This window comes from Diabrotica virgifera, chromosome 2 (assembly GCF_917563875.1).
Source record: "Diabrotica virgifera virgifera chromosome 2, PGI_DIABVI_V3a".
Classification (NCBI taxonomy): Eukaryota; Metazoa; Arthropoda; class Insecta; order Coleoptera; family Chrysomelidae; genus Diabrotica; species Diabrotica virgifera.
The window spans coordinates 222896466-222910437 of NC_065444.1; the positions used below are offsets into that span (position 1 = coordinate 222896466).

Sequence of the window (13972 nt, forward strand, 5' to 3'; positions counted from 1 at the left end):
AATAGATGTCATCAGGTATGGATATTTGAATACAAACTCAAACCAAAAGGCCCACAAACGTCTCTCAAGTGGTAAGCGTACAAAGGCGCCATCTACTTTGATGGCTATGAACCAAAACAATTTATTAACGATTTTGTGTTTTCTGCGTTATTCCTGTAATATAGGGTATCCCAAAAGTAGCGGAACGGTCGAATATTTCTGGAAATAAACTTCGGATCGAAAAACTGAAAAATGCCTTTTCAATAATTTTTAAAAATCTATCAAATGACACCAAACGCGATCCCCACTCTATCCCCTAGAGGTGTGGTGGGGGGTAACTTTAAAATCTTAAATGGAAACCCCCAGTTTTTATTGCAGATTTGAATTCCTTATGTAAAACTAGGGAACTTTTTTTCGAGAGATTTTTTCAAACTGTGGACAGGTGGCGCTATAATCGGAAAAAAACCGATTTATCCTGATACCATAGGTAAATTATAGAAACGGTCTAATATCTCTCGTCTAATAGACCGTGATAGTCGTGACGTCAAAACGTCAAAAAAAGTTTTCCAAACACGTTGTGTCTAGGTACACGCTAAAATGTACGCAAATAAAAAAGTTAAACTTCATCAAGCTAGTGACTATTTAGCGTGGACAGTGACTGTATATTTTGATACACGCTATTTTGATATGTTTAGTGTTTGTTTGATAGAAAAATATTTGTTATGACGTTTAATTCTACCTAACTTTTTTATTTGCGTACACGTTAGCGTATACCTAGACACAACGTGTTTGGAAAAATTTTGACGTTTTGACGTCACACTATCCCGGTCCATTTTCTTCCAAATAAAAAACCAAAAAACATGTATATGAAAATGATGTCATAATACCGGTTGTGTTACCGATTTAAACACAAAGACTGACAAATCGTGCTCCTACTACATATATACTGTCATAAATACACAAAAACGATAGAAAGTTTTGTCTGTTTTTAAACTAGGAGGAGTAAACTCTAAACACAGATTCACACCCAATAATTTCACTAGAAAAATCACCAGATTCATCTTCTTCTTTTGGTTTATCATGACGGCCTTCGACGGTAATCCATAAAATATTACATTATACTATGGTTTGTTTTTATGTCTGTAAAAGAGAAGAGAAAATTATATAAAAAGTGGCAAGAAACCAGATCGGACATATATCTTCAAAACTATATGGTCGCCAAAAAGGAAGCGAAAGTAGCAGTAGCAAAAGCTAAAGCAGAAGCGTATTCAAACCTATACGATCAACTTGATACCAGGGAAGGCGAAGCAAAGATATATAAAATAGCCAAACAGAGAGCAAAGAAAGCAAGAGATTTTAATCAGATTAGATGTATCCGAGATGAAAATAATAAAATACTAATTCACGAAGAGGATGTCAAAAAGAGATGGAGAAAGTATTTTGACAGTTTATTAAATGAAGAATTTAACAGACAGCCTGTGGAGTTAACGGAGACAGTAACAGCAATGGTTACCAGAATAACAAACGAGGAAGTGGCTCAAGCGCTTCAAAAATTAAAGAAAGGAAAAGCAGTCGGACCAGATGATATTCCTGGGGAAGTATGGAGAGCATTGGGAGAGACAGGAATAAGTTGGCTAGCAGGTCTATTTAATAGAATTATGGAAGTTGGACAAATGCCAGACGAATGGAGAAGCAGTATATTAGTACCTGTCTACAAAAACAAGGGAGACATACAACAATGCACAAACTACAGGGCTATAAAACTACTTAGCCACACCATGAAAATATGGGAGAGAGTAATTGATAGACGGATACGTGAAGAAACTGAAATATCCGATAATCAATTTGGCTTTATGCAGGGCAGATCAACAACAGATGCAATTTTCATTGTAAGGCAACTGATGGAAAAATATAGGAATAAAGAGACCAACGCTCATATGGTATTCATTGATCTTGAGAAAGCATATGATAGAGTTCCTCGAGAGATTCTGTGGTGGGCACTCAATAAGAAAGGAGTCCCTGGCGAATATGTAAAGATTGTGAGAGATATGTATGAGGGAGTAACGACTAGTGTTAGAACAGGTGTGGGAGAGACTGATAAATTTCAGGTGAAAGTAGGATTGCACCAAGGCTCGGTGCTTAGTCCTTATTTATTCTCATTAATTTTGGACCACATAACAGCGAAACTACAGGGTAGTATTCCATGGTGCCTAATGTATGCTGATGATGTAGTGTTGATAGGAAATAGTGAAAGAGACTTAGAACAAAAACTGGAACAGTGGAGACAAGCCCTGGAGGAAAAAGGTTTAAAACTTAGTAGGACAAAAACAGAGTATTTGGAATGTTCATTTAAAGATGGAGTTACTACAAATAAAATGGTATCTTTGGATGGTGAAATGATTGTGAAAAGCAATAGTTTTAAGTACCTGGGATCGGTATTACAGAGTAATGGAGAAATAGATGCAGATGCATGCAGTAGAATTAGGGCTGGATGGATGAAGTGGAAAGAAGCGAGTGGTGTGTTGTGTGACAGAAAAATTCCAATGAAGCTGAAGGGAAAATTCTATAAAACAGCCATAAGACCGGCTATGATGCACGGAACTGAATGTTGGGCAGTGAAAAAGAAAGAGGAACAACGAATGCATGTGGCGGAAATGAGAATGCTTAGATGGATGAGTGGAGTGACAAAGAAGGATAAAATTAGAAATGAGTATATTAGGGGAAGTCTAGGTGTGGCACCAATTGATGCCAAAATGAGAGAGCATAGGTTAAGATGGTTTGGTCATGTTCAACGTCGAGACGTTAATCACCCAATACGAAGAATAGCTGAAGTGCAGATTCCTGGTAGGAGTAGGAGAGGAAGACCAAAGAAGACCTGGGCGGAGACGATAAGGCAGGACATGTTGGTAAAGGGGATTAACATTGATATGACCCAAGATAGAATTGTGTGGAGAAATGCAATTAGGGAAGCCGACCCCGCATAGGGATAAGGCAAAGAGAATGATCACTATGGTTTGTTTCTAAACAAGGAGGAGCAAACTAAAAAGACAGATTCACACCCAAGAAAGTCACTAGAAAACCACTAAATACATCTTCTTTTTTGGTTGATCATATCGGCCTCGACGGTATTCCATAAATATTATATTATACTAATACGTCGCTTAAGAGCTCTAAAAACAACTGTTTTTTTTTATATAAAAGTAAACTAAAAATCTAAAAATTAAAGGAATAACGTAGAAAACACAAAAATTCGGCGATATAATGTAATTAACCTCTAAAAAGCCAGTTGTGATAAAATATCATAAATGTCATTAGTGTCAAAATTTCATAACAGTGGAGTAAACTACTGCTCTTGGTTAAAATACGTCGCTAAGAAGTTTTAAAAACAACTTTTTTATATATAAATGCAGACGAATAATCAAAAAATTTAAGGAATAACGCAGAAAACACAAAAAATCGCTATAACTTAATTAACCTAATAGTGACCAATAGGCACCAATAGTCAACAGGCATCAAAATTTCATAAATGTCAATAGTGTCAAAATTTAATAATTTAGTGGTGTAAACTTGCCTGCGGTTGGACCAATAAAATTACAAACAAGCATTATCGCGCGGTAAAGGACACCGCACACATCTTACGGAAAATATAATGTCACTCAAATTAAATAAAATTTACATAAATAAATGAGTCCTGAAATTTCAATAATTTGATACCATTGCGCCAACTCTGTATTTTGATTAACAAGAGCGTAAATTGATAAAAATAAATCTAAAATCAAATAGGAATGTACGTGTGTCAAAGAGAGAAAAAGATCTTATGATTCGCTTACTCCATAAATCTTCCTTGAGGGACTAAGGCAGAGGCTTATTCTTATCTTTTCCTATTATTATTGATAATAAAGTAGGTATAATTTGGTTAGTTGTACCGCCTCTAATCGGCTTAAGATAGTGGTGAATAGACTGTATTCAAAGCCGCTAGACTAATATTATTTATGAATGCCAATTTTATGGACTTCAAAATGCGATTTCGATAAACTTTAATTACAATTAACGCACCAATTAAGCAAAATTCAGAGTTGGCGCAATGGTATCAAATTATTGAAATTTCAGGACGCATCTATTCATGTAAATTTTATTTTATTTGAGTGACATTATATTTTCCATGAGATGTGTGCGGTGTCCTTTGAATTAATCCTCCTAGTTTAAAAACGAGGCATAGTAAATGTAAATACATATAGCAAAACTGGTACGATTGCCGACCGGAAACGTAAACAACAATACAATTATTATAGTGGAATATCAGTTATGTGGTCTGTTATTTGGAATAAAAACTCTTTGCATTTATCGCTCAATATTTTGCAAATTTTTTGATAGCATCCTCAAGAGAAAACTACCATATAATTTTGAATAAAAATAAACTAACAAAGAAGGTAAGCTTCTTTTCATGAGCATTTTTCAGTGCGTCACAAATGATAGAAAAAAAGGCAAGTCCGTGATAATACACATTTATGACATTTATTCTAACATGACATTTTAGTTAAATCTGACAGTTGTCACATTTTATTTGCAATTTGGCATAAAAACAAATCAATGGTATTCATTGCATTTATAAAATGGTATTTTCGTTGATTTGTATAGTCTTATAAATTGTCTTCCTGGATACGAGGCCACCACTTAACACCACAAAGTATACGAATACTGGTCCTAGTATTTTAAAAGCGGAAGTAGAGAAAGCCATCAAACAGAGCAAAAATGGGAAATCTCCAGGCCCTGATCAAATACCATCAGACTGGCTCAAACTTCTGGATGACGATAATGTCTCACAATTAACAAACATTTATAACCATATATACGAGACTGGAATGATGCCACAGATATGGTTGGAGTCTACATTTATTCCACTCCCAAAAAAACCTAATACATCATCATGTAAAGACTTTAGACTAATTAGTCTCATGAGCCACTCTCTCAAGCTACTTCTTAAGATAATTCTTAATAGAATCAAGCAGAAATGTGAAGAGACAATGGGAAACAAACAATTCGGTTTCAGAGAAGGATCGGGAACAAGGGAAGCTTTGTTCTCAATGTTAACATTACTTCAACGATCATGGGAAGTACAGAAACCAATTTACGTCTGCTTTATAGATTTTGAGAAGGCGTTTGATAGAGTTCAACATGATAGGTTGTTTGAATATCTAGAAATTATTGGAATAGATGATAAAGATGTGAGACTTTTACAACATCTATATTGGAATCAAGAAGCTTCTATTCTGGTAGACGGCAAAGAAACAGACAAAATTTGCATTCAAAGAGGTGTCAGACAGGGTTGAGTGTTATCCCCAACTTTGTTTAACGTATACTCAGAAATAATATTTAATGAAGCCTTGGAAGGACAATGTGGAGTTCGAATCGGGGGAGAAACTATTAACAACATCAGATATGCAGACGACACCGCGATCATGGCTGAAAATATCGAAGATCTTCAATTCCTTATTGATCGAGTCACTAGAGAATGCTCCAATAACGGACTTAACATAAATGCAACAAAGACAAAGTTACTTGTGGTTAGTAAACAAGACGTCGGCCCTATGCAACTAATTGTCAGTGATGAATCAATAACAAAAGTTAACCATTTTAAATACCTAGGATGTTGGATAAACGAGACACTAAATCCGGATGAAGAAATTAAACTCGTATAGAAATTGCAAGAGGGGCATTTATGAAACTTGATCTATTCTGAGCAACTCTCAGCTGAATTTACAACTAAGAATCAAGTTCCTAAAATGTTATGTGTATCCTGTATTACTATATGGATGTGAAACCTGGATCATGAAGGTTAACATGATGAACAAATTAGAAGCCTTTGAGATGTGGTCGTATCGTAGAATGCTCAGAATATCTTGGATTCAACGCATTTCAAACAGAGAAGTCTTAAATAGAGTAGGTCAAGGCGAAGGTGACTTAATGAAGATGATAAAAAAGAGAAAACTTAAATATCTGGGGCATATAATGAGAGGTAGCAGATACAGGATGCTGCAGTTAATACTCAATGGAAAGATCGACGGAAAAAGAGGAATTGGTCGAAAGAAATATTCATGGCTCCGAAACCTTCGTCAATGAACTGGCTTATCAGCAGATCAATTGTTACATGCCGCACAAGATCGAGAACGATATCGGCAAATTGTTATGGAAGCTACCCACGCCTAAAAATTTGGGCACGGTACTTAAAGAAGAAGAAGATAAATTGTACAGATTATATTCGTAGATATATTATATAATTAGTAAATAATTATTTTGCGATTATAGCGCCATCTATTGACAACTAGAATAAATGTTATAAATGTCACCGACGAAATGTAATCACCGACGTGCGTTTTTTCTGTCACATACAATTTAATGCGTTAGAAAGAAATCGAAAAACTGTCACGCACTGAAAGATCCTCATGAGAAAAAGCATACATGAAGCCAAAATGGGAAACAAAATAAAAAGGGAAGACCGAGGAAGACAAGGATGGACCAAATCCATGATATAGGTGAAAAGAGGGATACGAAGAAGCTGGCCACCAATAGAAGTGCACGGAAGAAATGGATAAGAATCGGAACTCCACATCCGACGCCCTGAAGGGCACTAAGGATTATGAGAAAGAAGAAGAATAAAAATAAAAAGTCTATGTTACAAATTCATATGTTTGGCACATTTGGAGTCTTCAATCATTTGCATGTTCGTTCAAAACAGTAGTCGTAATTAAATCACTTAGGTACATAATTAGTAATTAAAAACAAAAAAATAACACATTTAACACACAACAAAATTAGTTATTTTTATATATGTACGTTAAAAATATACAGGATGGTTAAAATTTTGATAAAATATGTGAAAATTGGGGGGTTTCCTAGAGACATCTGTGTGGAATTTTCTTTTGTAAATAAAATCGCATGTGCTGCGACGATTGTCTCCCTTATTTCATTTTACGAATCGATAGAGGAGTATTGATTCTATTTTTAAACATTTTGGCATTAGGGCTACTGGTGCCTGTACTGGTGATGTAATGTTAATAGGTCAGTGTCGGCGATTTTCTCCTTCATGCCACTCGAAATTTTGTTAGTTTTCATGATAAAGAACATATGCAAAAAAGGGATAGCGACAGGTCGTGAAAACGAAAAAATTTACATTGGAAAAGTTGTGAAAATAAGGAAAATTGGAATTGCAGAAAAACACAAAGTTTTTCAAGTTGGTTCAGCTCCTAAATTTCCCTTTTTTGCTTAGCTTATGTGACATTTTCATATGCCATAACAGTGCTGATATATAAGTGGGATATATGAAATATTTCCAAAATAGATAAAAACCATCTACTCATCCTCGAACAAAAGATTCTTTGTAGAATATTTGGGGTAATCTGTCAGAACGTCATATGGCATAAAGACCGATTTCATTTTAAAAACTCCAGAGCCTTTCGTTGACATAATCGGCCATCGTCTGACATACGGAGGACTACCGAGGGTGAAAAATGGACCAGGAATAATGAATGAAAAACAGCCAGCCAAAAAGCGATGAAGCTCAGCAAGTACGAAAAAGGTTCAGCCAGCGAGCATGAGCGGTGCAGTGAGGAAAATGTTTAAATACCTGTTGAAGCAAAAACTGGATCTAAAAGAGAAAAAGAGAGAAAATGACATTACTTTGGAAATTAGCTGTTAAGTGTATAATAACTGCGTTTAAATAACCGGATATTTCAACAGCAAAATGTTTACAAGGATGTTTCTATATTGTTTATTATTATTTGATATAATTATTCTTACAGGTTTGTTTTTGCATTCATATAAAACTCAAGTTAAATTGAAATCCCCTATAATCCAAGAGCCAGTGGGGAGGTTGAGTATGCATTTTTATGTCCCCACGGTACCTTGACAAGAGGGTAAGAGGTGAGTAGGTCGCAAACAAATGTCGTAGCTGCTAAATATAAAGAACTGGACAGAAATAACTAACACTGGCGAACTTTTGCATGCAGCACGTCTGACTTTAATACCGCATTTACACTCAGTCATGTTGGACAGGGAATTGGGCAGGGAAGTGGGCAGCGTGAATGTGAAAATAGCTCACTCGCGCTGCCGCTGCTAATGCTACTGCCATTGCACGGCGCTCCCTCAAAAGTCGGTTTTCGAGATGGAAGTCAAAGGACTGGCAGCGCGAGCGAGTATTCACATTCAACTACACTCTCTCTCTCTCTCTCTCTCTCACTTGCCGCCGGCAAAGCGGTAAGTGAGTAAGGGAGCAAGACGTTGCTGTCGTCACATTCTATTCTTGAGAGTCGTTCGGTAAATGAGTTGTGAGGACATTGGCGAGGAACTGATGTGAACACCTCACTCGCGTCGATATCGTATTTCGGGCAGCGGCAGCAGCAGTGGCAATGGCTGAGTATAAATCCGGCATAACATAATAATTCGCCAACGCATTATAGAAGGTACCTTGACTTGTTTTATGTTTTTTTGGCGCCTACATTCAATTTTTTGAGGGTAAAAGGCTGAAGACCCGTCAGCTAATTTGTTATTAAGGGCGTAGGCGCAAAATCTTCATCCAATGCTATTTAAATGCATTCATTTTTTTTAGAATCCTGAGAAAACTAATAAATATTTTTGAAAAATTTCAACGCAAAATAAGGAATAATTACATTATTACCGAGGGCCGAAAGTCCCTTAAAATAAACAAAAAGTTTCTTTTGAATGAAATAGATGAAATTAAAAATCACACTAAATTTTCTCTTTTTTTTTTCACCCCTGTAACTTATTAAAACAAACATTATAGAAGTTTTCAGGGACTTTATCTCGGTAACGATATTACCCTTGTGCTTATACGTATTTTGATTTCAATAAATCTCATCAGAGAAATCGAAAATATCGAAATACGTATAAGCACATGGTGGAAGGCCCTATTCCGTAATCAAATCCGATTCACCTTTTCTTTTAGTCTAAGGGCCGTTATTTCAACAGCTCCTTAAGCTTTTGCTTAGCTAAGTCTGTGTCAAAAGTTAAGGAGAAGCTCAAGCTAGGCGCCGTATTTCCATCATTTCTTTAACTAAACTGGACCTCGATTTTTGACCCTTCGCTTCGTTATCGATCATTCGCTATCTGCACACTAAACAGATACGAAGCGAATACGTATGATAACGAAGCGAAGTATCAAAAATCGAGGTCCTGGTGCTCAACTGTAAAGTTAATTGATTTGGTACCTCTGAATACGGCAAAATGCCAGAACTAACTGTTCTGCTGAGGTAAAAACCACTACTGTTGACATTTAATTTTATCTTGTCATCTGTATCTGTCTCATTTTTACTTCACTTAATTTTCTGTATATGGTACATGTGTTGTTAGTATATTGTCTATATTTTCTCTGGTTATATGTTTTATTGTTATTTTGCATAAGCAATAGAAGATCCGTCTTTGTAATTTTGTTTATTGGATATGTTCTTTAAAATGTCAAATTGGAATGTAAGTTTACTTTTGTAAAATAAATATACCAAGCATTCTAGAAATAAATAATTTTCATGTGCCTACACCTTCCAAATGGAGTAAGAGTTTTATTTTAATAATCGTTAATAATACAATAATAACGTTATTACGCAAAAGTTGGTTTTCAAAATAACTCTATAATTATTATTATTAATCCTATAGAAGTAACCTCAAAAAACAGAAAACAAATTTTAAGCAAAGGCTTAAACCAACTCCCGCGCGAGCTTAAAATTATTTGGTTTAAGCTTATAGACTGGGAGATATTATACAGAAGTTCAGCCACGATTTTCTAAGTCCTGCCTTTTGCAATACTGGAAGGGTAGACGATGTAATTACAATCTGTGGAAACATCCACAAATTTCCTGTGACATTTTCCTGTAAAAATTAGATTTTCCCAAAAAATAAAAATAGGGTTTTGCGATGAATTTCTAAGTCCTGCCATATCCGTAGATAGACAGGATACTATCGATTTTATGAAGAAAATTTTTTGGGCAGGACGGTCGCAAAAGTACTTAGGGAGTATACATATATACAAATATGTAATGAAAATAATGAAATTTTCATGATTTTCTAAGTCCTGCCAACTTAATAAACTAAACATATTTATTTCAAAATGATCAAAAAAATATTGGCATGACGTCTCCTAATGTTTAAGTATACTTGTCCCTTGGAAAATTCTGCGGAAAATTCTCACCCTGATTCCGTGATTTTCTAAGTCCTGCCTTTAAAAAGTTATAATACTCAAATACAATCAATACCTTTTCGGTACTCGGCAGGAAGGTTAAACAGTTCTTGTAAGACGGCAGGAGTCCTAGATTTGTAAGAAAATTCGTGAAAAAGTCAACGATTTTCTAAGTCATGCCATTTTGCACATGTTTCAAGAATCTTAATATAAGTCTATATACAAAGAGGCAGGATGGTTTTATGGTTATTTTGTATACAGGGTGGGGCATTAGTGTGGGCTAGTCCAATTACTCGTTTGTCGTAAGATATACGAAAAAAGTTATTTAGGTAAAACATGTGCCACAGATAGGACTATAATTGAACAGTATTTTCTAATATACAGGGCTACCCGTTTTCACAGGGTGACAAAAATTTATGTTTTTTTAAATGGAATACCCTGTATATTTTTACATTTTTGGATTCTACTCGATGTTCTCTTTAATAAAATATAGTGTTTTGAAATATTATACGAGGTAGTTTAAAATATAATTACGTTTTTTTTTATTTTGTAGGAACATTCACACCCTATACATATTGTTAGTGATTTGATATCCAAACTTCTATTAATTTATGTTTAAACGATTTTTAATATAGTCTACTATTGTCAGTTATTAATAGTATACCAAAATGTTTAATTTTAGTATACGGGGTTGGTTGAAACTTGAAACTCGGAATGAGTATTTTTTGAGTTTTCTTAAATGGGACACCCTGTATTTTAGTATTATAATAAAATGATATTTTATGGTACCTTTTTATTTGCTAAGCATTTTCTATACCATATTTATATATTAATTTCGGCAGTAAATTGATACAGACAGATTACTCAGGTGGTTTTTGGGGTTTCTGAACAAGAATGTCACATTAGAACAGATCTTTACCTAGTGCCCGGGGTGACTGATATACACGCCGTATTCTTAAATTTCGAGGCTTTCAGACACTAAAGTGATGCAAGTAGATTTCTCGAAGAGTTTTGTGGTTGCTGAACATGAATACGCCATCAGAATCGACCTCCAAAAACTCTCTTAAATTCGAGATCAGTCACCCTTTGCACCAGGTGCTCCGAGGGTCGGTTGTAATGTCATATTCGTGTTCGGCCATCCCAAAAACCATCGAATATTCTGTTTTTTTTTTTTTAATTTTTTGCCGATATCCCACGAAACTCCAGATGGCGTGCCTTAGCAGCAACTCTGGGCACTAGGTGATTCAGAGGTCGGTTCTGCTTGCGTATTCGTAACTCCATAAACCTCAAAAATAACAAAATTTTGCCCTTCATACACCGATTTTGACAGGTTTATGCATTTTTGGATGCATGTTATGCACTAAAATGCAATTTCTACCCATTTTTATATTATACACCTTTTCCTGATGTTATCCTGAACACAATGCAAAAAGTTGCAAGTAGATAGATGCTGTATTTAAAAATCGTTATTCTGGTGTTGTTAGTGTTAGTAAATTTTGCTATCAAATATAGGAAACAATATCAGGATAATATCTACAATCCTACAATATTAGGAAAACGAGTTGAGTGCGGCAACTCAGCGCCTGTTACATGCGTGTGTATTTTGTGTTCGAACAAGTAAGAAAGCGGGATAAAATTGCTATGCAACAAAATAAATTAATAACAACAAATTGATTTTAAGGCAATTAATAATAATTGCAATAAAGGCAATTAATACATTTAATAATTTTACGGCAATTTAACACAATTCAACTAATCTGAAAATGCTTCCTAAGGCAGATTAAAATAACATAAAACGTGAAAGATGAGACGTGAAACATGAAACTTGAAATAAGAAACAAATAAATTGTGAAAAAACATTTGATTTCATGTGATATACTAATCGAAGAAACAAAAATAAAATTTGTATAGTCGACAATGGAAAGTTATGACGAGGTCGTTGCTGTCATGGCAAACCTTTATTACTTTCTAAGGGAGGCCGCAGATCAAAGAAACGTGAAGTAAAACATAAAACGTAAAACATGAAACAAAATGAATTGTGAAGGACGAAACCGTTTCATATTATATACTAATCAAAGAAACAAAATGAAAATTTGTATAGCCAACAATGGAAAGTAATGATGACGAGGTTGTTACTCTTGCGGCAACTTTTTATTACTGCCCAACATCATAATCATAGTACGTATTTGGTTGCAAACGAACTAAGTAATCATCTTCCCAAATTTAAATAATTTTATAGACTGAGTATTCAAACATCTACATTGTTTTATTGTGGGTCCTGGTTTAAAGAAAACTGATATTTTCTTATCATTACCTATTCGAGTACCTCTCCAGCTCCAGGTTATAATAATTGTACAACTCTTCATTCTACTTTACAACAGAAACCAATGCAATATTAAATTCTTGGTTGGAATTCATATTATGCACGTAATTAACTGTCCAAAACAATGAAACTGAAACCGAAAAATACAACACGATCTCTTTCCTGAAACAGATTTCACCAAGATAAAAATGTTTTATGTGCATGAATCACACTCGCTTCTTGTGTGTGCGGACTTCAATTTGTTTAACTGTGTTTTATTTTCATGAAACGTGTCATGTTTTATGTTTCTTTGGTGTGGGGCCTCTCGAAGATAAAAAAGTTTCAGGCACATGAATCACACTCGTTTTATTGGTGGGCGTACTTTTAAATAGACGGAGGCCTATGACCAGTACTAGAAATTCACAATTGATAAAATCGATTCATCTCTGGAAGAGAAATAAACGTAGCAGTTTTCGTTTTTCTAAATAGAATTTTTCTAAATTCTTTTAAACTCAAAAAACCAAAAAGCGAAAAATTTTTCACATCGATTTTTCTAGAACACTGCATTGCGTATTCTTCTGAGTTAAAGCAAAAGTACCTTTTAGTACAAAACTATCCCATAATTCAATAATCCAGTGTCAGAGATGCTTAAAAGTTAGACAGAAAAGTTATTCGATAATATATCCGTTTCCGTACCCAAACGGACCCCTATGACCGGTACTAAAAATTGACAATTGATAATTGACATTTGACAATTGACCTCTGGAAGATAAATAAGTGTACCAGTTTTCGTTTTTCCAAATAAAAGCGTTCTGCAGCTATTTTAAAGAAACTAATTACAAGACATCGATATGCTTCTTCTAGACGAAGCATATCGAAGTAGAGGTCGTCCGCCAACCAGATGGTCTGATGACATTTGTAAAGTTGTAAACGGTTTTAGATTAGTGTTTTTTAAGCATACTCGACATGGTATGACTCAAGAAAAATGTGGTGATATGAATATGTTTGTATAACACCCTGAAATAATTTTCCAGACAGATAATTTAATTTTTTTATACGAAATAAATATACAACCATCCTGCCTCTTTGAAAATAGATTTATATTAACCTTCTTGAGATATGTGCGAAATGGCATGACTTAGAAAATCGTGTAATTTTCCACGAATTATCTTACAAATTTTTTAACTATATATAGTAAAAAAAGGTGTAACTAAACATCCTGCCATTTTGCATAATGTATACTGAAATTATTTATTTTGTAACAAAATTTATTTTATGACTTAGAAAATCACGGAACCAGAGTGAAAATTTTATACAAAATTTTCCAAGAAACAAGTGCAGTTAAACATTAGGTGACGTCATGCCAATATTTTTTTTGGTCATTTTGAAATAAATATAATTAATTTATTAAGTTGGCAGGACTTAGAAAATCATGAAAATTTCATTATTTTCATTACATATTTGTATATATGTATACTCCCTAAGTACTTTTGCGACCGTCCTGC

General features: G+C 34.5%; 1 protein-coding gene across 2 annotated transcripts in view; it reads right to left on the bottom strand.

Annotated features, from left to right (window-relative positions):
- The window catches only part of LOC126880409 (endoplasmic reticulum metallopeptidase 1-like), a 100533-nt gene that overhangs the window by 41592 nt on the left and 44969 nt on the right, over positions 1-13972 (bottom strand). The window contains exon 5 of one of the 2 annotated variants that reach the window (XM_050644251.1): positions 7604-7624. The exons of the other annotated variant lie outside the window; for it this stretch is intronic. Within the exon in view, the coding sequence (XP_050500208.1) occupies positions 7604-7624 (21 nt within the window). The remainder of the gene's footprint in view (positions 1-7603; positions 7625-13972) is intronic. 2 annotated transcript variants of the gene reach the window in all.